The sequence below is a fragment of the Symphalangus syndactylus genome, chromosome 19 (genome assembly GCF_028878055.3).
Source record: "Symphalangus syndactylus isolate Jambi chromosome 19, NHGRI_mSymSyn1-v2.1_pri, whole genome shotgun sequence".
In the NCBI taxonomy this organism is placed as follows: domain Eukaryota; kingdom Metazoa; phylum Chordata; class Mammalia; order Primates; family Hylobatidae; genus Symphalangus; species Symphalangus syndactylus.
The window spans coordinates 70,373,982-70,394,374 of record NC_072434.2 but is presented as its reverse complement, the minus strand read 5'-3'; the positions used below and the strand labels follow the sequence as shown (position 1 = coordinate 70,394,374).

Below are 20,393 nucleotides of genomic sequence, written 5' to 3'. Positions count from 1 at the left end.
GTTTTCTAACAACATAGGATGTTTTTAGTTTTCTCAAAACAAAATGAATTCACATTTTGCCTTTACCTGCAATGGAAGGTTGAGAAGTTATCAGGGAGCATTTTGGTTTCAAGCAGAGGCCTTGATGGTGTAGCTCTGGAAAGACTAGTCAGACGTTGTCTTCCTGCTGGTCCAGACATGCTCTTCCTCCCCAGAGCTCCACAAACCCAGGCTGATTGGTTACGCCCCCTCCTGCTTCCCCACATGACCCTGGAACTAAGTATCTGTGCTTCTCTGCAGACAAAGACCCGTACAGTTTTGGGAGGACGACAATAGCAAACCTACAGACTGAGTGAGTATGGAGCCCGTGGGGATAGGTGCCGACGGGTAAGACCAAGGAGAAGGCAGATCGGGAGCCCGGGGCAGGCCAGAGGTACTCCAAAGGGGGCCGGCTGGTATCTGAAGGCGCCTTGCAGCTAGTGTGTTGTTGAGCTGTGGGCATGAACACGCCACAGGCAGGCACTGTTTTGCCAGGGTTTTAAGAAACACGGAGGGTCCTGTGGATCTGGAGTTCATTTGTCAGGACAGGGACAGGGACCCCTCTGAAGTATTCACTGTGGGCTGAGGGGCGTTGGCCACACAGCCTCTGTGGGAGGCATCTCTTGCGATGAAGCTGTTGGTCCTCAGTTCAGTGCCCATTGAGGGTAACCACGCCCCAGCTCTGCACCCCCAGCTCCCTGCCTGGGATCCCAGCCCTGATGGCAGGCGGTTTCCCCCTCAGCAATGACCTCCTTTGGCTGCACACCATCTTTGCCGTCATTTACCTCTTCCTCACCGTGGGTTTCATGCGGCACCACACTCAGTCCATTAAGTACAAAGAGGAGAACCTGGTGAGTGAGGTGGGGCTTGGGGACATGTGCTGAGAGGGACTCAGGTGGGAGTCAGAGTGGAAGGGCCTCCCAGGCTCTGCCGCAGGCCCTGACCGCAGTGAGCTCTGGGAGGGCCTCAGGAGCCCGGCTTGCTTATTCTTGCTCATACTTGGCATCATCTTTAAAAAACAATTTCCTGGTGGATTGTTTCAAGATTTGGACAGTTACTGGTGCTAAGTGAAGAAGTTTGGGTTGAGAGCAGCCCTTTCTCTTTGCCACCCACAGCTTCACAGGGGAGGGGAGCTTCTATGGCTTGGTTCCAGGCCTGGGTCCTCCTCTGATCTGCTGTGTGACCGCATTTGAGTCACTTCCCCTCTTTCTCAGTCTCCTGCCATGCAAAGAAGGCTCATAGAGTTGCTTTGGAAGTGGATTCTTTGTACAGCCTGGAAGAAGATGCTGTGTAAATGACATGCTTTGGGGCTCCCCCGGCCACAGAAGGAGAAAACTGGAGCCTTCCGATTTCCTGTTGTTTACTTTCCAGAGGCTGGAGTTGGGTAGGAAACTTGAGCATACCGGCACACTGGCTCGTGGGTGACTTCTCTCCCTGCTGTGTTTCCCGGACAGGTGAGGCGGACCCTGTTCATCACAGGACTCCCCAGAGATGCCAGGAAGGAGACTGTGGAGAGCCACTTCCGGTAAGCAGGCGGGGTGGGAGGGGAGCTGAGCCCCCTCCACGTAGGACCAGCACGCCCCACCCGCAGGGCAAGCACCTTAGGTGAGCGCCTTCTGCCTCTCGCTTGGGTATCCAGATCTGAGAAGGACCTGGCCCTGCCACACGTGTGTGGAGTGGCTCCCGTGTGCCAGCCCTGCTGGTGCTGTGCAATGAATAGCGCCCTGGTGGCCTATCCTCCTCAAGCAGCCTGTGCAGTGTCCAGAGCACAGAGCAGGGTGTAGGTGCAAATAAACGTCCTGAGAGCATACGGGGGAAAAAATTGTTGACCCTGGGGTTCTTAGCATCACCTTTGCAGATTAAGAGAGACGTGAGCTGAGCATTTGTATGGACCCACAGGGCTAGGGTCTCACAGGTGGAAGGACCTCGGGGCCATCTCTGCGTTTGTTGGTTTGTCCATCCACTCAGCGGGTGTCTGTTGAGTGAGCGCTGTGTCTGAGTCCAGGCTCTCACTGGTAGAACCTCCTTTCCAGCAGCTCCCTTTGAGTATCTGCACCACCAATTCCTGCAGATGGAGGCTGGAGGAAAAAAAGGCTTTCCTGTGAGAGATTACGTGTGCAGCCAGGGATGCAGGGGAAGGCCCAGAGCATCAGGAAAGGTGGTGGTGGTGTGCGGAGGGCAGGGCAAGCAGGCCGGGAAGGCTCCCAGGACCCCATGCTGGAGGACCTGAAAACTGGGCTTAAGAGCTGACATTTTATTCTTTCTTCATTCCTTTTTTTATTATCTTATTTTTTTAGAGACAGGGTCTTGCTCTGTTGCCCAGGCTAGAGTGCAGTAGTGCAATAGTAGCTTACTGCGGCCTCTACTCCTGGACTCAAGGCTTCTTCCTGCCTCAGCCTCCCAAGTAGCTGGGACTGCAGACACATGCCACCACACCCAGCTAATTTTTAAATTTTTTGTGGAGATAGAGTCTTGCTATGCTGCCCAGGCTGGTCTCGAATTGCTGGGCTCAAGTGATCCTCCTGCCTTGCCCTCCCAAAGTGCTGGGATTACAGGCGTGAGCCACCACGCCCGGCCTCTCTTCAATCTTTATCAATACAGCAGCCACTAATTTGTTGCATGGACTAGGAGTTGGCTACACTTTAACTTTGCACTATTTGTGAAGAAAGCACTTGCTAAGCAAATTACTAGACAGAATCATAAACTGAATGTTTAAAATTTGAAAAACTTCTTCGGAAACTCTAACTATTTTAGAAATATTTACTAATATGTAAATACTCAATACCAGAATCATTTTTCTGTATTTCCTTGAAGCAACTCCTCAAAGTTGCCTGCTAGGCAACACCTGGAAACAGTAATTCCACTTAATGTGTAACTTTAAAGAGAAAAAAAAAGTCCCCTCATTCTCATACAAACATTGCATGACTCATGCTTTCCCCTGTTTTAGGAGGCCTTTTTAGTGAATGCTGTTGCAATCCGTGGGGATTGATGTATGAATTTGCCTTTCAAGCAGGGATGCTTAAATTGCAGTTTTCTTCCTCACAGCTCTTATTGAGACCAGAAATTGTCCTACTGTTTAATTTCATGATTGACATACCTATGGGCTCTCTCTCTTACTAAAATGTAAGCACATCCAGGCCTTGTTACCAGCACCTAGAACAGTGCCTGGCAGGTGGTAGGTGGGGATTTACATGGTTCTGGAATCCCCTGGAATTGTATGTATAATTTTGCGTGTATGGTGAGGGGGTATTGCATGGTGGCCATGAGCATTGACCTTGGAGCCAGGTTGCCTGTATTCACCTCCTGGCTCAGACACTCACTAGCTGTGTGATCTTGGGCACAAGCCACTTACCTCTGTCGGCCTCAGTTTACTTATCTGTAAAATGGGGACAAAACCTCACAGGTTATGATGAGGATTAAATAAATCAATACATGTAACAATACCTGGTCAATAGTGAGTATGTGTTTTGCTGGTTCTTTTTTTTTTTTTTTTTTGAGATGCAGTCTCACTCTGTTGCCCAGGCTGGAGTGCAGTGGGGCAATCTTGCTCACTGCAACCTCCACCTCCCAGGTTCAAGTGATTCTCATGCCCCAGCCTCCCGAGTAGCTGGATTACAGGTGTGTGCCACCTCACCTGGCTGATTTTTGTATTTTTAGTAGAGACAGGGTTTCACAACATTGGCCAGGCTGGTCTCAAACTCCTGACCTCAAGTGATCCACCCGCCTCAGCCTCCCAAAGTGCTGGGATTACAGGCATGAGCCACCGCACCTGGCCTTGCTGGTTGTTATTATGTGTGTAGACATTTTCTGGTCTGAGGGTCCTTTGCTTTCATTAGACCCTCTGAAAGGTCTGTGACCTTAAAAAAGGCTACCTGAATAGGATTTCAGTGATGGCTCAAGGTAGATACTGACCTAGCACAAACAATAAATCTATTCCTTTGGGTCTTTAGAGGGGATAGTGATGTGTTCATTTTTCCCCAGGAGAAGTGCCAGCTGATTCCAAGCCAAATGGGTATAAACTTTTCAGTTTCAGGCAGTTAGCTTCATACTACTAAAAAAGGCTAGTGGGGTGCGGTGACTCACACCTATAATCCCAGCACTTTGGGAGGGTGAGACAGGAGGAGTACTTGAGGCCAGGAGTTCGAAATCAGCCTGGGCAACATAGCGAGACCCTGTCTCTACAAAAAATAAAAATCAGCCTGGTGGCATGTGCCTGTAGCCCCAGCTACTCGGGAGGCTGAGGTGGGAGGACTGATTGAGCCCAGAAGGTTGAGGCTGCAGTGAGCCATGATTGCGCCACCATACTGCAGCCTGGGTGACAGAGTGAGACCCTGTCTCTAAACAAAACAAAAGCCCTCTTTGTATCAAATTTCAAAATTTCCCCTTTTTGGAGGATAAAAAACAAAGAGAAGAGAGGTCTCCGCTGGCATAGAAACCAGCAGCGAGATCACTCTGCCATCCTTTCCCTTGGATCCGTGGGCATGTCTCCTGCTTGGGGTGTTTTCTTTTCCAACGGTGTCTTTTGCCTCCTTTTCTCCCTGGCCACAGGGACGCGTATCCCACGTGTGAGGTGGTTGATGTCCAGCTGTGCTACAACGTGGCCAAACTGATCTACCTGTGCAAGGAGAGGTGAGTGGCAGGCGGGCCTTGCAAGATGCCCACTCCTTCCTTGCTGGCCTCGCATCTCCCAGCTAGGAAGGGAGGAGGGAGGCCCTGGACTCCTCCTTCTCCCCTGGCGACGGATGGTTGAACTGTGGGTGTGGCATTCCCTGCCACAGGATTCTGAATCTGAAGTTTGTGCCCCCGCTCCCACCCCCACAGAAAGAAGACTGAGAAGAGCCTGACCTATTACACAAACCTGCAGGTGAAGACAGGCCAGCGGACCCTCATCAACCCCAAGCCATGTGGCCAGTTTTGCTGCTGCGAAGTGCAGGGCTGTGAGTGGGTAAGGGTCCCGCTCCCCGGCTGGGAGCACAGGCATTGGCATCGGGGTGCCCCAGACACCTGCATGGGGCCACGTCATCCCAATGGGATGTGTCTTCTGGCAGGAAGACGCCATCTCTTACTACACACGGATGAAGGATAGGCTGCTGGAGAGGATCACAGAGGAAGAACGCCACGTCCAGGACCAGCCCCTGGGAATGGCCTTCGTCACCTTCCAGGAGAAGTCCATGGCCACCTAGTGAGTGTGGGCACGTCCCAGACTCCTTCTTGGCTGACTCCCTGTTCCCCTCCAGATAACTCACTGTCCCTCTCGGGTAGAGATGGTACTGCTGACCCACCATCTCTGAGATTTATCTGTGGTGTTTCCTTCTCCTCCCTCAGCTACCCACACTCACTTTCAGCCAGCCCAGCCCATGTTTGTGTGACAGGCAGTGGGGGTGTGGGCAGCAGCCACGGAGTGGGTGATTCTGGCTGACCCCCTCGAGCCGATGTGGCCTGGCCCCACTGCCAGGCTCTTCCCTGCTGCCCTGGACCCATCCTGTTGGCTTCATGTGCCAGCCTTGCCCCAGGGGAGATGGAGGCACCCTCCTTTCAGACATCTGCTCTGGGCCACAGATCCTTCTGTCTGTGGCTCCCCACCTTCCCACAAATGCAAAGCTGTGGGGAAGACCCCTGGGGCATGCTGGGGCGCTCACTGCAGTGGGGAGCTTGACCCTGGGGAGTGGCTTTTCACAGTGGCCCTTGGCACGGGACTCTAGGCTCTCATGCCTGTGGTCTCAGTGTCATCTCGCCTTAGGAGCAGCACGGGGTGGGTCGGGAGAGGGGTGCCGAAAGGTGTCCAGCCACTGGCCCTCCCCCTGCCTTCCCTGCCCCAGGCATTGTGACACTAGGAATGGACCCACACAGGACTTCCTGCCTCCCTGCAGGCGCTGGGGCAGGAGGAAAGGGGAAAGCATCTGAGGCAGGAGTAGAGGGGCTGGCTGGGCTCCTTATGGGAGGTTAAAGGAGGAAAAGCTGTGACCTGTTGAGATGGTTAGGGTCGAGGTGGGAGCCCTGAGGAGGGAAGCTTGGGAACAGGCAGTGTGTAACGTGGTCTATTGCTACCCTTGGGCCTGGGGTAAAAGTGACAGAATGAAAAGGTGAGCCACTGCCTGGCAGTAGCATTGATCAGAGCTCCAGCTTAACAGGCAGGGTGGAGGGGGATGGCCCTATGGAAGAGCAGTGTGTTGCCCTCAGTTTCCTTATCTGTAAAATGGGAATAGTACTCCCTTTCTTGCTGGTGGTTGCGAGAATTAAAATTCTCCACACAGTGTGCTAGCGTGGCGCCTCTTACATAGCATTACTCATAATACACTAATCACAACAAAGCAAAGGTCCTGTGCCACAGCCTCCCACTCCTACTCAGTCCCCGCTTGCCACATGTGTGCATGGTAACCTGAGTAGCCTGGGCCTGGCTGTTTCTGCGTTTCCTTGCAGCATCCTGAAAGATTTCAACGCCTGCAAGTGTCAGAGCCTTCAGTGCAAAGGTGAGCCCCAGCCGTCCTCCCATAGCAGGGAGCTCTATACCTCCAAGTGGACAGTCACCTTTGCCGCTGACCCTGAGGACATCTGCTGGTGAGCTCCTAGACCAAGGAGAGGTGGGAGAGAGGTCTGGGTTCCTGGTGGGAGCTGCCCATCACCTGGAGCACAGGTGTGACCTGGCAGTCAATGGAGATCTCCACACATCTGCAGTTCTGTGGGCCGCGATGCTGTGATGTGCTCAGTGTGGCCCAACTGGGGTATCTGCCCAGCCCTTCCTTCCAGTGTTCCTCCCTAGCATTCAAGTGCTACCCAGCAGAAATATAATGCCAGTTCTGTGTCTAATTTTAAATTTCCTAATAGCCATGCTAAAAAAGTAAAAAGAGTTGAAATTAATTTTAATAATTTATCTCGCCCAATATATCCAAACTGTTATTTCAACATTCAATCAATTTTTGAAAAATGTGAGATGTTTTACATTCTCTTTTTCACACTTAGTCTTCAATATCTGGTGTGTATTTTACACTTCTAGCACCTCTCAATTCACACCAGCCACATTTCAAATGCTCAGTAGCCACATGCAGCTTGTACAGCCTTACTAAGGTCCAGTGTCAGCCTGGGGCCGTGCTGGGGAGCTGAGCTGTGTCCATGGGGGCCCTGGTGAGCCTCCAGTGCTGTGCTGAGGGTGAGGGCACCCTGCGCAAGCCCCAGCGCAGCTGCCTGTCCAGCCTTGCCTCAGCTCCTTGCACAGAATGAGCTTGAAGTGCTCCTCTCTGCTCGGTTCTAGTTCTGCCTCTGACAGTTTTGCTCTTTGGTTCACAGGGCTTCCTAAACTCGGGATTGCTTTGTGGGTCTGTTCTTTGGGATGAGAGGCCAGGGCAGGTGCAAGCTATGCCTTCACTCCTTTGTCCCTGCCTCCCTCTTCCCTGCACCCCAGCTACAGCCCCGTTGGGAAGAATGTGTCATTAGTCACAAAGCATTGCAGATGTGTCTAAGAAATGCCATGCTGGGGCCAGGCGTGGTGGTTCACACCTGTAATCCTAGCACTTTGAGAGGCTGAGGCGGGCGGATTGCCTGAGCTCAGGAGTTCAAGACCACCCTGGGTAACATGGTGAAACCCTGTCTGTACTAAAAATACAAAAAAATTAGCTGGGTGTGGTGGTACACGCCTGTAGTCCCAGCTACATGGAAGGCTGAGCAGGAGAATTGCTTGAACCTGGGAGGCAGAGGTTGCAGTGAGCCAAGATCACACCACTGCACTCTAGCCTGGGTGACTAAGCAAGACTGTCTCAAAAAAAAAAAAACAAAAAAAAAAAACAGAAAAAATAAATGCCATGCTGGAGCCTTGTTTGGCCTGCTTGAGTGCTCATGCCATCTCTTTGGGTAGGTTCTGGCCCCCAGACTGTAGCTGGGGAGCCACATCTGAGAGAATAATTGTTCCCTCTGAGCTCTCAGGGACCTAAGATTTGGTCTTTCTGTAGTTGAAGGTCAGTGTGGAGAACTTGTCCCCCAGGCTAGTCTCTTGGTCTGCCTAAGTCTGACCTTCTGACCCACCTAAGCCACGAGCACTGGGAGACAAGCCTCGAGACCTGTGTCCCCTCTCCCCCTGCAGGAAGAACCTCTCTATCCAGGGCCTCCGCTGGTGGCTACAGTGGCTGGGCATCAACTTCACCCTCTTCTTGGGGCTGTTTTTCCTGACCACACCCTCCATCATCCTGTCCACCATGGACAAGTTTAATGTCACCAAACCCATCCACGCGCTGAATGTGAGTAACTGTTCTGCAAGGCCCCTCCCAGGACAGCTGGTGAGAAGAGGGCTTGGTGGGTGGGGAAGGAATGGGGACAGGAGTGGGGTGTGTGCAGAGAACTAAACCAGGGGGTCATGTCGCTCAGCTCACATCCTTGCTTTTAAGCCCTGAGCAGGCATGGCCACATTTATTACAAAGTCTTTATAGTAATGCCATACACACACACACACATTATATGTATATATACACACACATGCATACATATATATTGTAATAGACTAAATATTCAATGGTAGGGATCATTTGAGTTGAATGAGGTATATTCAGGTTGATAGACTATTAAGCATCCATTCAAAATTGTGTAGATTTTGTGGCACCCATGCAGGGCTCCTGACAGAAGCAGGGATGTACCAGTGAGGCATGTCTATCATGGACACTACGGGGAGGGGCCAGGAAGGAAGGAAAAGAGCTTCGTTGATTGGGGTGGCAGGATCACAAATTATTTCTTTTACATTTTGGTTGCTAATGACCTTGTTATAAAACTATTCTGGTGCCGGGCGCGGTAGTTCATGCCTGTAATCCCAGCACTTTGGGAGGCTAAGGTGGGCGGATCACCTGAGGTCAGGAGTTCGAGACTAGCCTGGCCAACATGGCACAACCCCATCTCTACTGAAAATACAAAAATTAGCCGGGCGTGTTGGTGGGCGCTTGTAATCCCAGATACTCAGGAGGCTGAGGCAGGAGAATCGCTTGAACCGGGAGGTGGAGGTTGCAGTGAGCTGAGATTGCACCACTGTACTCCAGCCTGGGTGACAAGAGTGAAACTCCATCTCAAAAAAAACCAAAAAACAAAAAAACAAGCAAAAAAACTATTCTGTATAGGTAATGAATGATTTTCAAAAATCTTAGATGAATCAATGAGATAGCAGCCACTCACTCACTCAACTGGCATCTACTCAAAAAGCTATTGGTTTCTCACGATTAGCTTTGCCAAACCATCTCCCTAGATTATTTTTCTTTTCAAATTTCACTTTGCATTTGGTTAATCATTCCCTGGGAAAGCACACTGGGCAGGAGGGCCTCCTTGTCTTCACTTTGCCATTCCCTATCTGATGAATTCTGAACCTCAGTTTTTCATCCAAGAACTGGAGTTAAAACACCTGCCCTATTATACAGGGCGCGAGGCTGTTGTCATAATAATCAATGAGCTGATGTGTGGTTGAAGCTCTTATTTGACTCCATAGATAGTTTTAAACTACCTAAGTATAAATTCAGCAGTTTTGTTTAAGATTTAAAGCAGGTATTATAAATATGCATTCCTTTGCCAATCTTTTAATAGAAGGACAGGCCTATTTGAAGATGGATCTGCTGAGGAGAGCGCCCCTTTGTCTACATTAACCACACCCTTATTTCATTGTTTTGTGATTCCAGTGTTGGTTTCTTTAAAGTAAAGGAAGAATTTAGATATTTGCAAAGCCATTCTTAATATAGAAACTTCCTAGATCGCATATCCCTTGATCTTTTATCGTTAATTTACTGTCATCTAATTAACAGCGTTTTTCTTTTAGAAATTGACTTTTATCAAGTCTTTCCAAAGTATCCAACTTAGTTTTCAAAGAAAATTCTCTCTATTTCTGTGTTCATCTAATCAGTGACAGTAATAAGTCAATCAGCTCGTGTAATCACAGTAACAAACAGCAGGATTGTGGACACACACAGTGGAGCCCTGATATGCTGCAGCTGGACCAGTGGGAGCTGAGCAGGCAGGGCTCCCCCCCCCGCCCACCCCACCCACCCCGGCCAGGACTCCAGGCCTTTGGTGTTCAGTCTTCCCATGGCATCAGTCATTGGTTTTGTATGGGGAGCAGAGAAGGTTATTTAATCTGGTTAGTCAGATAAGTAGAGTTTACTTGTATGTGAAATTGCTTTCTTTGCTGTGCTGTGAGAAGCTGTACAAATATAAGGTGCTGTTACTGATTATTCAGCCAACATTTATGGACTACCAGCTCTGTACCTGGCACAGTGTTGGTTCTGGGGTCAGAGATGACAAACTCCTACCCTGGGAGTCCACTGAGCGACCATGCCAATAGGTCATGGCCTCAGAGCCGCGTGGCCCACGGCCCCTGTGACTCTCTCTTTTGTGGACCTTTCTCCTAGAACCCGATCATCAGCCAGTTCTTCCCCACCCTCCTGCTCTGGTCCTTCTCGGCCCTGCTGCCCTCCATTGTCTACTACTCTACACTGCTGGAGTCTCACTGGACCAAGTGAGTGCGTGGGAGCCCCGAGGCCCTGCCCCTAAGAAGGATGTCTCTGACCACTCCCTTGTCCACACCCTACCCCCCAACTGCTCAGGCAATGGGCACGTGGCAGGGGCCTCACTGGGGGCACCTAGAGCATTTGGGGGACTGCGAGTCCTCACCTTTGACTTCCTGCAGGTCGGGGGAAAACCAGATCATGATGACCAAAGTCTACATATTCTTGATCTTCATGGTGCTGATCCTGCCCTCCCTGGGTCTCACCAGGTATATGCCACCACCTTTTGTTCTACATTCAGAATAAGAGTCACATCAGGAGAGCATTGTCCCCAGGAGAATGCAAACGGTTTGGTAGCAGAAGCAAACCTCTAACAGTATCTAAGCCTGTTGCAACCACTCGGCGTGCAGTAGGGCTGGGTCATTGATTCTTCTGGCAATATGATTGCTTTTCTTTAAAAAAGAAAAAAACACCATTATCGGTCAGGCTGTTCTCGAGCTCCTGACCTCAGGTGATCCACCTGCCTCGGCCTCCCAAAGTGCTGGGATTACAGGTGTGAGACTCTGTCTCAAAAAAAAAAAAAAAACAGCTTGAAAATTTTGTGGCCAGGCACGGTGGCTTACGCCTCTAATCCTAGCATTTTGGGAGGCCGAGGTGGGCAGATTGCTTGAGCACTGGAGTTCCAGCCTGGGCAATATGGCGAAACCCCATCTCTACAAAAGAGAAAAGAAAATGAAACTTATCAAGGACCTTCCACTTAGGGAAGGCCTCATCATGGCTTTGTTTATCTCAAGGAAGGAAGTTTCTGTTAAAGCAGACTGTGACAGGTCATGCTGTAGTAACTGGCATCGTTGAGAGCAAAAGTCGATCTCGAGTTTTGGCCTGTTTTTAGAGCAAAAGAAAATGAAAGCATGTGTAGTGACAATATGGAATGCTGGAAATAAACTCTTAGGGGGTTCCTTTGTTTTTCAGTCTAGATTTTTTCTTCCGGTGGCTCTTTGACAAAACTTCCTCGGAGGCCTCCATCAGGTTGGAGTGAGTATTGCCAAGTTGAGTTCTAGAGCCATGGCCCTGGGTGAAAGTCCCACAGGGGCTGGGGCTGCAGTGGGATGGGTGGGGGCGGTTGTAGACTATGCTTCTGAACAGGCATCTTCCTCCCTAGACAGCAGGGCTTGGGGCCTCACCTCCACCCTGCCAGGTTTCTGGTAGACACTGTGGGAGCTGACCCACTTTGTGCTATGCTTGCAGAAATGGGATTAATTTTTTAGGCCAGAACTCAATTAGCAGCTGTCTCATTCATTCTTTGAAACTTACTGAGCACAGAGTCACATGGGGAGAAGGAATTGCTGGGTCTCAGTGGTGCCAGGGAGTGGGGAAAGGAGAATAATAATTAAACATGGCAACCAGGATGCCTCTGGGCTCTGGGGATTATTTTTGCCAGAATAGAATTAAACTTATTGCTGATGTATCCTTGTTAGTATTTTAAACTTCTACCATGCCACTTAATAGCTATTGTTTAAGAAGGCACTATGCTAAATGCTTTATGCATCTTTTTCTCACTGTATCTTTACAACAAGCTATGAGGAAGATACTATTATTCTCTCCATTTTACAGATGAGGAAACTGAGGTTCGGAGATGTTGAATAACTTGCCCAAGTTTACCCAGCTGGTTAAGGAACAGAGCTGGGATTCAACCCCAGCCCCTACAGACTATATGTTAGGTCTTAATATAGGCCCAGAGGCTTGGCATTGACTTTCCTAAAAGAATGTGCTTACCTGTAAGGATGGGACGAGTTATTTTAAATGAGTTCTTGCTGAGTAAGCTGATGAGTTGGGAGCTGGCAGCTATGACAGACACACATACATACAGCCAGCAATAGTCTAGGTTGACAGTGACTTTCAGATTGACAAATCCAGTGACCAGCTCAATCCTCATCTTATGATCTATCAGCGACATCTGACACATTTATCCGAGCCTTCCTCCTCGAAGCTTGGCCTTGGCTCTCTCATCCGGCGGCATCCTCTTGTCACCCTCCTTGGTGGGTTCTTTCCCATCTCCCCAACTCTAGATTTTGGCTGCCTGAAGCCTCAGCCCCCAGTTCTGGGTCCACACTGCCTCTCTAGGTGACTTTAGCTGAACCCACAGTTTCCATGCCATGAGACTGCTCCTGAATTAACTTATGCGGACAACATCCACATTTATGCCTCTAGCCTGCACCTCCAGGCTGGTAACCCAACTGCCCACCTCAAACTCCAGCTGGAGTTTTACTGGGTACCACAGATGTTACCTGCCCAAAACCAAACTCTCAACTTTTACCCTCAAATCTGCTGCTCTACAACTTTCCCCATTCCATATGGTTTTTCTACTTCTTTTGGAAAAAACCTCAAAGTTCACCTTGTTTCCTTTCTATCCCTCCCATGCCATACCCAGCCTATCAGAAAATCCTGACAGCCCTCTCTCTAAAGTAGATCCAGAATCCCTCCATATCTCACCATCTCCATCACAACCGCCCTCGTCCCACATGGGGATGACACAGTGGCCATCTGCGTAGTCTCCCTGACCCCATCGGAACAGATCCCTTGCTCTGGGCCGGCCCCCAGCCCCTTTCAGCCTTGTCTTCTGCCTTCCCTCAGCCCACTGCTGTCCAGCCCCTGGATGTGCAGCAGACGAGGACATCCTCAGGCGTCTTATATGTTGTTCCCTTTCCCTGGAATCCTGTCTTCCCAGGTCTGGGGATGACTTGCTCCTTCACCTCTTCACATCTCTGCACGAATATCACCTCGTTAGAAGGGCTCCTCCAACCCCTGTATGACATAGCAACCCTCCCTGCTTTGTTTCCCTCTAGCGCTCACCGCCCCCGGCAGATGGAATATTTGTTTGTCTGCTTGCTTGTGCCCCCAGCTAGAATGTGAACTTCAAGAGAGTGGGGGCAGGGGCTTTGTTCTATTCTCAATGCCTAGAAGGGTGCTTGGCACACAGATGTGTTTCCCAAATATGTGCTGAATGAAAGGAAGAGTGTACAGCCCTCCCAGGGGCTTTCTGCTCCTGCCCAGCTCTCCCTCCAAGAGCGGCTCTCAGCTCACAGACCTGGGCCCCGGTTTCCCCAGGTGCGTCTTCCTGCCTGACCAGGGCGCCTTCTTTGTGAACTATGTCATCGCCTCGGCCTTCATCGGCAACGGCATGGAGCTGCTGCGGCTTCCAGGCCTCATCCTCTATACCTTCCGCATGATCATGGCCAAGACGGCTGCCGACCGCAGGAATGTCAAGCAGGTGCCATCCCCCGGGCCCAGGGCTGTGCCTCTGACTCCCTCCCATGTCCCCCTTCACTGACCTGAGGGCGTTTCACCCCCACTACCCCCGCTAGTGGGTGACATTTACCTGACTACCCACTAGTGCAGGCACTGGGCTAAGTGCTAAGGCCCAGGCCCAGGCAGGCGTGGCCTCCTCCAGCCTCCTCTCTAGCTCACAGGCTGGAGGAGAGAGCTTGGGACTTTGGCATTTGAAATGGTTTGATTGCACACATACATACATACAACTCAAACCAACAGACTCTTTTTCCGTAGGCACCCATTTGCATAAATTCTTAGCCAACCCCAGGTGTCACAGGCATTTTTTTTTTTTTTTTTTTTTTTTTGAGACGGAGTCTCGCTCTTTCACCCAGGTTGGAGTGCAGTGGCGCGATCTTGGCTCACTGCAGGCTCCGCCCCCCCTGGGGTTCACGCCATTCTCCTGCCTCAGCCTCCCGCGTAGCTGGGACTACAGGCGCCTGCCACCTCGCCCGGCTAATTTTTTGTATTTTTAGTAGAGACGGGGTTTCACCGTGTTAGCCAGGATGGTCTCGATCTCCTGACCTTGTGATCCGCCCGCCTCGGTCTCCCAAAGTGCTGGGATTACAGGCATGAGCCACCGCCCCCGGCCATCACAGGCATTTTCGACTTGTGGCATTTATTCCAGGATTCCCTGAACTGGAGGGTGGGGGTTCTCTTTTATTCTCCTGTGTCATGGTGGGCACTGTGTGAGGAAAGTGGGAGAAGTGCTGCATTCCTTCATTTCATTCTCAGCCCCCTTATGAGCTGGGCACTGCTAGTATCCTGATTTCACAGAGGCACAAACTAAGCTGGCCCAGGATCCCCTGCTAGAAGGGCTGGAGTCGCGAGGAGTCACTCTACACCTCTTCCCCGACCACCTCTTCCTTCCAGGGGCTCACATGCCTGTTGGGTGGACAGGATTGGAACGAAGGGAGCACTAGCAAACACGCATCACCATGCCTCGGGAGGGCTGGGTGCGCTGGGTGAAGCAGGGCAGGCTGGGAGGGAAGGGAAGGACCTTGGGAGGCGGGGAGCCACACATCTCCTATTTCCAAAGTCCTCCTCCACCCTGCTCTCCCGTCACCACTTAGCACAAAAGGGTGTTTGAGGTGGAACAAGTCCATGAGCTCCTCACCACCTCCTCCTCCCAGAACCAGGCCTTCCAGTACGAGTTTGGAGCCATGTATGCGTGGACGCTGTGTGTCTTCACTGTCATCATGGCCTACAGCATCACTTGTCCCATCATCGCGCCATTTGGTGAGTGGCCCTGGAGCCTGTCCCAGGGTACATGGACGGCTGATTGCACCAAACCTCTCAGGGACAGCTATCACCAGGGCACAATGGAATTCCCAAAACCACAGCCACAAGAGCCACAAGCTGCCAAAGACTCACGTGACACCAAATTTCACTCATTTCTTTCTTTTTTTGTTTTGAGACAGGGTCTCATGCTGATGCCCAGGCTGGAGTGGCATGATCTTGGCCCAGTGCAACCCCCACCTCCTGGGCTCAAGCCATCCTCCCACCTTAGCCTCCTGAGTAGCTGGGATTACAGGTGCCCGCCACCATGCCTGCCTAATTTTTTGTATTTTTAGTAGAAATGGGGTTTTACTATGTTGGCCAGGATGGTCTTGAACTCCTGACCTCAGGTGATCCACCCGCCTCAGCCTCCCAAAGTGCTGGGATTACAGGCGTGAGCCACAGCACCCGGCCTCATTCATTTTTAAATGAATTCCTCCCACTGGCCCTCAGCTAGGACCTCTCTCAGTACTTCTGGTCTGAGGTTCTCTGCCCACTCACCACGTCGTTCATGGTTGATTTCTTTAGCAGCAAGTAAGACAGTGCCAGAGTCACAATCAAAGCTCTCGTGCTGCTTTCACTCCGGCAGATGCCTGCCTCCACGTGGGTTACCACATTTCTCACCTCATCCTACAGAGCAGTTCCTGTTTCTATTCCCCCTTCACACATAAAGAACTTCGTATGTTGTTAGTAAGCAGGAGAACCAGGATTTGAACTCAGGACTGTTTAAAGACCAAGGTCCTGGCCACTGAAATAAAACATCTGCAACTGGCAGATGAATGAAAGGCTCTAGAAGGAAACAGAAAACCCAAGAGACTGCTGGCAGTGATAGCTGAGTTTTGGGGGAGAAGTTGTTTTAGTTTTCCCTGTATACTCTCTTGTGTAGTTTTAAAAATCTACAGTATCTACACTTTCAAAACAAAATTTATTTTTTAAAAAAGAACCTGGGGCCGGGCACGATGGCTCACGCCTGTAATCCCAGCACTTTGGGAGGCCTAGGCAGTGCATCACCTGAGGTCAAGAGTTCAAGAACAACCTGGCCAATATGATGAAACCCTGTCTCTGCTAAAAATACAAAAATTAACTGGGCATGGTGGCAGGCGCCTGTAATCCCAGCTACTCGGGAGGCTGAGGTAGGAGAATCACTTGAACCCAGGAGGCAGAGGTTGCAGTGAGCCAAGATTGCACCACTGCACTCCAGCCTGAATGACAAGAGCGAGACTCCGTCTCAAAAAAAAAAACACCAAAACTAGCATAATAGAAAAGGCAGCACCCACTTTCTGTTGGTCCCCTGTGTGCTCCTGTGCCACCCCTGGGGTAAGACCCTCGGGCCTCATTCTCTGTTGACTGTGATGAAGGCGGGGATCAGCCGGGTGGGAGAAGGCCAGGGGTGTGGGAGTGCTGACATACGGGGGCTCAGCATGTGAAGGGCTGGGGAGGAATTGAGGCCAGGCATCCAACTGTGAAACAGCCTCTTTCCAAGAGGATTCTGGAACGTTAGTGTTCTGTGGGGACAGGATCACAGACACTGTGACTCCCTTGGTGCGGGGTCCGTCCTACAGACACTGTGACTCCCTTGGTGCAGGGTCCGTCCTACAGACCCTGACCCAGTGACAGATGAAAGACATACACTGCTGGGCGTGGTGGCTCACGCCTGTAATCCCAGCACTTTGGGAGGCTGAGGCAGGCGGATTATGAGGTCAGGAGATCGAGAACATCCTGGCTAACATGGTGAAACCCTGTCTCTACTAAAAATACAAAAAATTAGCTGGGCGTGGTGGTGGGCACCTGTAGTCCCAGCTACTCAGGAGGCTGAGGCAGGAGAATGGCATGAACCCGGGAGGCGGAGCTTGCAGTGAGCGGAGATCGTGCCACTGCACTCCAGCCTGGGCAACAGAGTGAGACTCTGTCTCAAAAAAAAAAAAAAGACAGACAGACATACACTGACAGATATTTTGCCTGTCAGTGCGGCTAAGGGACTCTGCTGCCTGAGTCTGCAGCATAGTCCTCGATGCCCTGTGAAGTTCGCATTTATTTAGTACAGATTAAATGACAAAGGTCTTGAGTAAACACCACTAGAGGGTAATTAACATTGCCGACCCCCCGAATAGGGAGCAATCATGCACCAGTGGATGATCAAAGGTTAGTCTTAGGACCACATGAGTAAACAAGCTAGTTAGGTAAACTCCCCCACATTCCTATGTATCTGCACCCTAAGCTTTTAAGAGAATTCAGCTGCCTTCAGCCAAACCCTTTACTGAAGCTATGCAAACCTCTTGGCCTTCCAAGAAGGTTTGTGTCTATTTCCTATAACTTTATCTTAAATTTTCTCCCACCACCCTGACCGATCCCCTACACCTTGGGGTCACAGATAAGTGAGGAAGCGGGTAGGAGAGAGAAAGAGAAAAAAAACTAGTAGCCAGAGGTGCAGGATGCCTCATTTTGTGTTCAGGCAGTAGAGCAGCAGCCCCAGCCCTGGCTCCTTGCCAAAATAGCCGCCCCTGAGAGGAAGAGGACAGAGGTGTCTGCGTGGCCCTGCGAGGTCTCCAGCTCACAGCCCCATCCCCTGCAGGCCTCATCTACATCCTGCTCAAGCACATGGTGGACCGGCACAACCTCTACTTCGTCTGCCTCCCAGCCAAGCTGGAGAAGGGGATCCACTTTGCCGCTGTGAACCAGGCCTTGGCAGCCCCCATCCTGTGCCTCTTCTGGCTCTACTTCTTTTCCTTCCTGCGCCTGGGTGAGCAGCCCTTCTGACCTGGGGCCAGCCCTTGGCCTCCCATCCCTGCATCCCCACCAGCCAGTCAGATCCCCCATTGCTTTCACAGCATCAGCTTGGCATCTAGTCAGAATGTGGTGCCCAGAATGAGGACTGGTTAGGTGTCCAATCAAAACATTATACCCACAGTGAGGGGCTGGTTGGGTGTGGTGTTGACGGCCTAGCTCCTAAGCTAGCCCGAGTGCAGGTGTAACCCTTGTGAAGGCCTGGTCAATTGTCCCATACATCCCTGGAGGGAAGATAGTGCATTTATCAGCTGTGCAGGGACTGAACCAGAGGAAATGGGGAAGCTGATCCAGATTTGCCCTTTAAGGCTGGTGGTTGGGCCCAGCTCCTTGTACCTCTTGGCATGGAAGAGGTGGGGACGTGGAGGAGAGAAAACCGACACTCCTGGGGGAAAGACAACGTCTGCCTCACTCAGACTGGGGGTGTGGGAGGGTCCATGCTACCTAGCCCAGGGCACTGGAGACTGGAGGGAATGGACCAGCAAGGAGGCTGGAGAATTGCCATTGACTTGGCATCCCAGTGCCTGAAATCCGACCAGGGATGATGCCAGCCATTCCGTGGGTCCCGCTGTGTGCTCCTGGCTGTGAAGACACCATCCTTGCTGCTGGAGTTGAGGGGTGGGGGTGGGGGGTCAGGCCTTACCTTTATTTTCTGCCTGAGGGAGAAGTCATGGGCAGTTTCCACACCAGGTGTGGCCCCTTCCTCAGCAGGGTGAGGGTAGGTGGTGGCCCCTCCCCGCCCACCCCAAGGCTAGCCACCCTCTATCCCCAGGTATGAAGGCCCCCGCCACTCTATTCACCTTCCTGGTGGTGCTGCTCACCATCCTGGTCTGCCTGGCTCACACCTGCTTTGGATGCTTCAAGCACCTCAGCCCTCTGAACTACAAAGTAAAGGCCCCTGACCCCACTGCCCGGTCAAGCCCTGGGAGGCACAAATGGTGGGACGGGCTCGCTCTCAACCCCTCCCACCCTTGTCCGTATCAACACAGCAGCAGCCTTCTCCAGATTCTGCTGCTCCGTGGGAAAGGGGTGGGTGGTTGGGTGCCATGTGTAGCTTCCCTTCCTCCCCTCATCCCTGCACTCCCCCACCCCATCCTGTCTCGGGCTGCCAGGGAGCTTGGTGCCAGCTGGTACTATTATTCCGGGTGTTAATAGTCTGTGTGTTTGGAGGGTGTTCGTTCACAGAGATCAGTTTTGTTTATCATTGCAAGTTTTTGCTGTTATCTGCAGACAGAAGAGCCTGCAAGTGACAAAGGAAGTGAGGCAGAGGCCCACATGCCCCCACCGTTCACAGTAAGCTGTGCCCCTCAGTCTCCGAGCTTGTCGCCCTTTTTGCTTTGGTTGTAACAGTCCCAACCAGATGGGCCCCGGCAAATGTGCTTTGATCATCTCTTGCTAAGATCACATGGCAGGCAGGTTTGTGAATTAATGGCAGAGAAGGAATCCCGGTCCCCCTGGGTATTTTAACCCGCACATTTGAAACTGTTGAGGAGATAGATAGAGTCTTGTCTCCATTCATGGCCATCCCCCTTGGTTTCAGTTCCCTGCTCTCTTTCCATCTCTGCATATTTAATGCCTGGTGAGTTTGGGGCTTTAGTGAAGGCACATGGTAAGGCGCTAGGGTTTGACAAAGGTTTGTCATCAGCGATGCACCTGCCTGTGTGAGGTCCTCCACTAGGCTCCAAGAGGGTGTCAGACAGACTTCCCTTTGAATTCAAGAAATGAACATTGCACCTGCTTCAGAGGAAGACCCCGTGGTAGAGAGACACAGGGCTCCCTGCCTTCCTAGTTCTCTCTGCACGCAGCCTCCAGGGTCCTGCTCCTAGGATGGGGCTGGGAAGGGAAAGCAGAGCCCCAGGGTTCCAGAGCTGTGGCCACCAGCCTTCCTGACAGCCGGGGCCAGAACAGAGCCGACCTCATCTGCAGGGTTCTTTCTGGTGGCTGCCTCCCAGGTGTCAGGCTCTCTTATCGGTGTCTGTCCTTGGACAAGTTCCAAAAGAGGGAGGGCCTCAGAAGGACTCATTACCCAGAGACACACCTGTGGCTATGCTGGCCAGGCAGGGAACACACAGGACAGGTGGATGATGTCAAGCCCTCACAGCCAGGGTCTCGGGAGGAGAATGGCAGGGCTCTTGCCTGGAGCCTGGGATTGGGAGGAAATGAGACTCACACAGATATGTTGAGCATCCCAGGGTCCCAGGCAGCGTTCTAAGCCCCCCTATATAGGTAGACTTGCTTCTTCTACAAAGTGAGAAATCCTCCTAGGATCCAGGGCCAGGAAGTTTAGTTTCCTCTGAGAAACTGCTCTCCTGTGCTTCCTTCTGTGATCATGAGAACTGTGTAACTGCTTTCTCTTTTGCCCTGGCTGCTAGGAAATTCCACAGGTGGCATATTTTAGGTCTTAATGTCCTAAATTGATGTTGCTATTTCTTCCTATGTCCTCTATGGCCACTGTCTATGTCCTGTTGGGAGAAGGGCACGAGGGGAGGGATGCAGTGTGGAATCTCATGCCTGCCCCAAGCC

At 51.4% G+C, this 20,393-nt stretch overlaps 1 protein-coding gene across 2 annotated transcripts in view; it reads left to right on the top strand.

The window, feature by feature from the left end:
• TMEM63A (transmembrane protein 63A) overlaps nucleotides 1–20,393 on the top strand; it is a 42,014-nt gene that overhangs the window by 15,360 nt on the left and 6,261 nt on the right. Inside the window, exons 7-22 of one of the 2 annotated variants that reach the window (XM_055234309.2) lie at nucleotides 280–331; nucleotides 761–869; nucleotides 1,473–1,543; nucleotides 4,567–4,647; nucleotides 4,840–4,963; nucleotides 5,067–5,200; nucleotides 6,439–6,576; nucleotides 8,093–8,246; nucleotides 10,386–10,492; nucleotides 10,664–10,750; nucleotides 11,454–11,516; nucleotides 13,590–13,752; nucleotides 14,942–15,047; nucleotides 17,659–17,826; nucleotides 18,643–18,758; nucleotides 19,101–19,163. In XM_055234309.2, the coding sequence (XP_055090284.1) occupies nucleotides 280–331; nucleotides 761–869; nucleotides 1,473–1,543; nucleotides 4,567–4,647; nucleotides 4,840–4,963; nucleotides 5,067–5,200; nucleotides 6,439–6,576; nucleotides 8,093–8,246; nucleotides 10,386–10,492; nucleotides 10,664–10,750; nucleotides 11,454–11,516; nucleotides 13,590–13,752; nucleotides 14,942–15,047; nucleotides 17,659–17,826; nucleotides 18,643–18,758; nucleotides 19,101–19,163 (1,736 nt within the window). The remainder of the gene's footprint in view (nucleotides 1–279; nucleotides 332–760; nucleotides 870–1,472; nucleotides 1,544–4,566; nucleotides 4,648–4,839; nucleotides 4,964–5,066; nucleotides 5,201–6,438; nucleotides 6,577–8,092; nucleotides 8,247–10,385; nucleotides 10,493–10,663; nucleotides 10,751–11,453; nucleotides 11,517–13,589; nucleotides 13,753–14,941; nucleotides 15,048–17,658; nucleotides 17,827–18,642; nucleotides 18,759–19,100; nucleotides 19,164–20,393) is intronic. The other variant, XM_063613372.1, reaches the window with a different exon arrangement.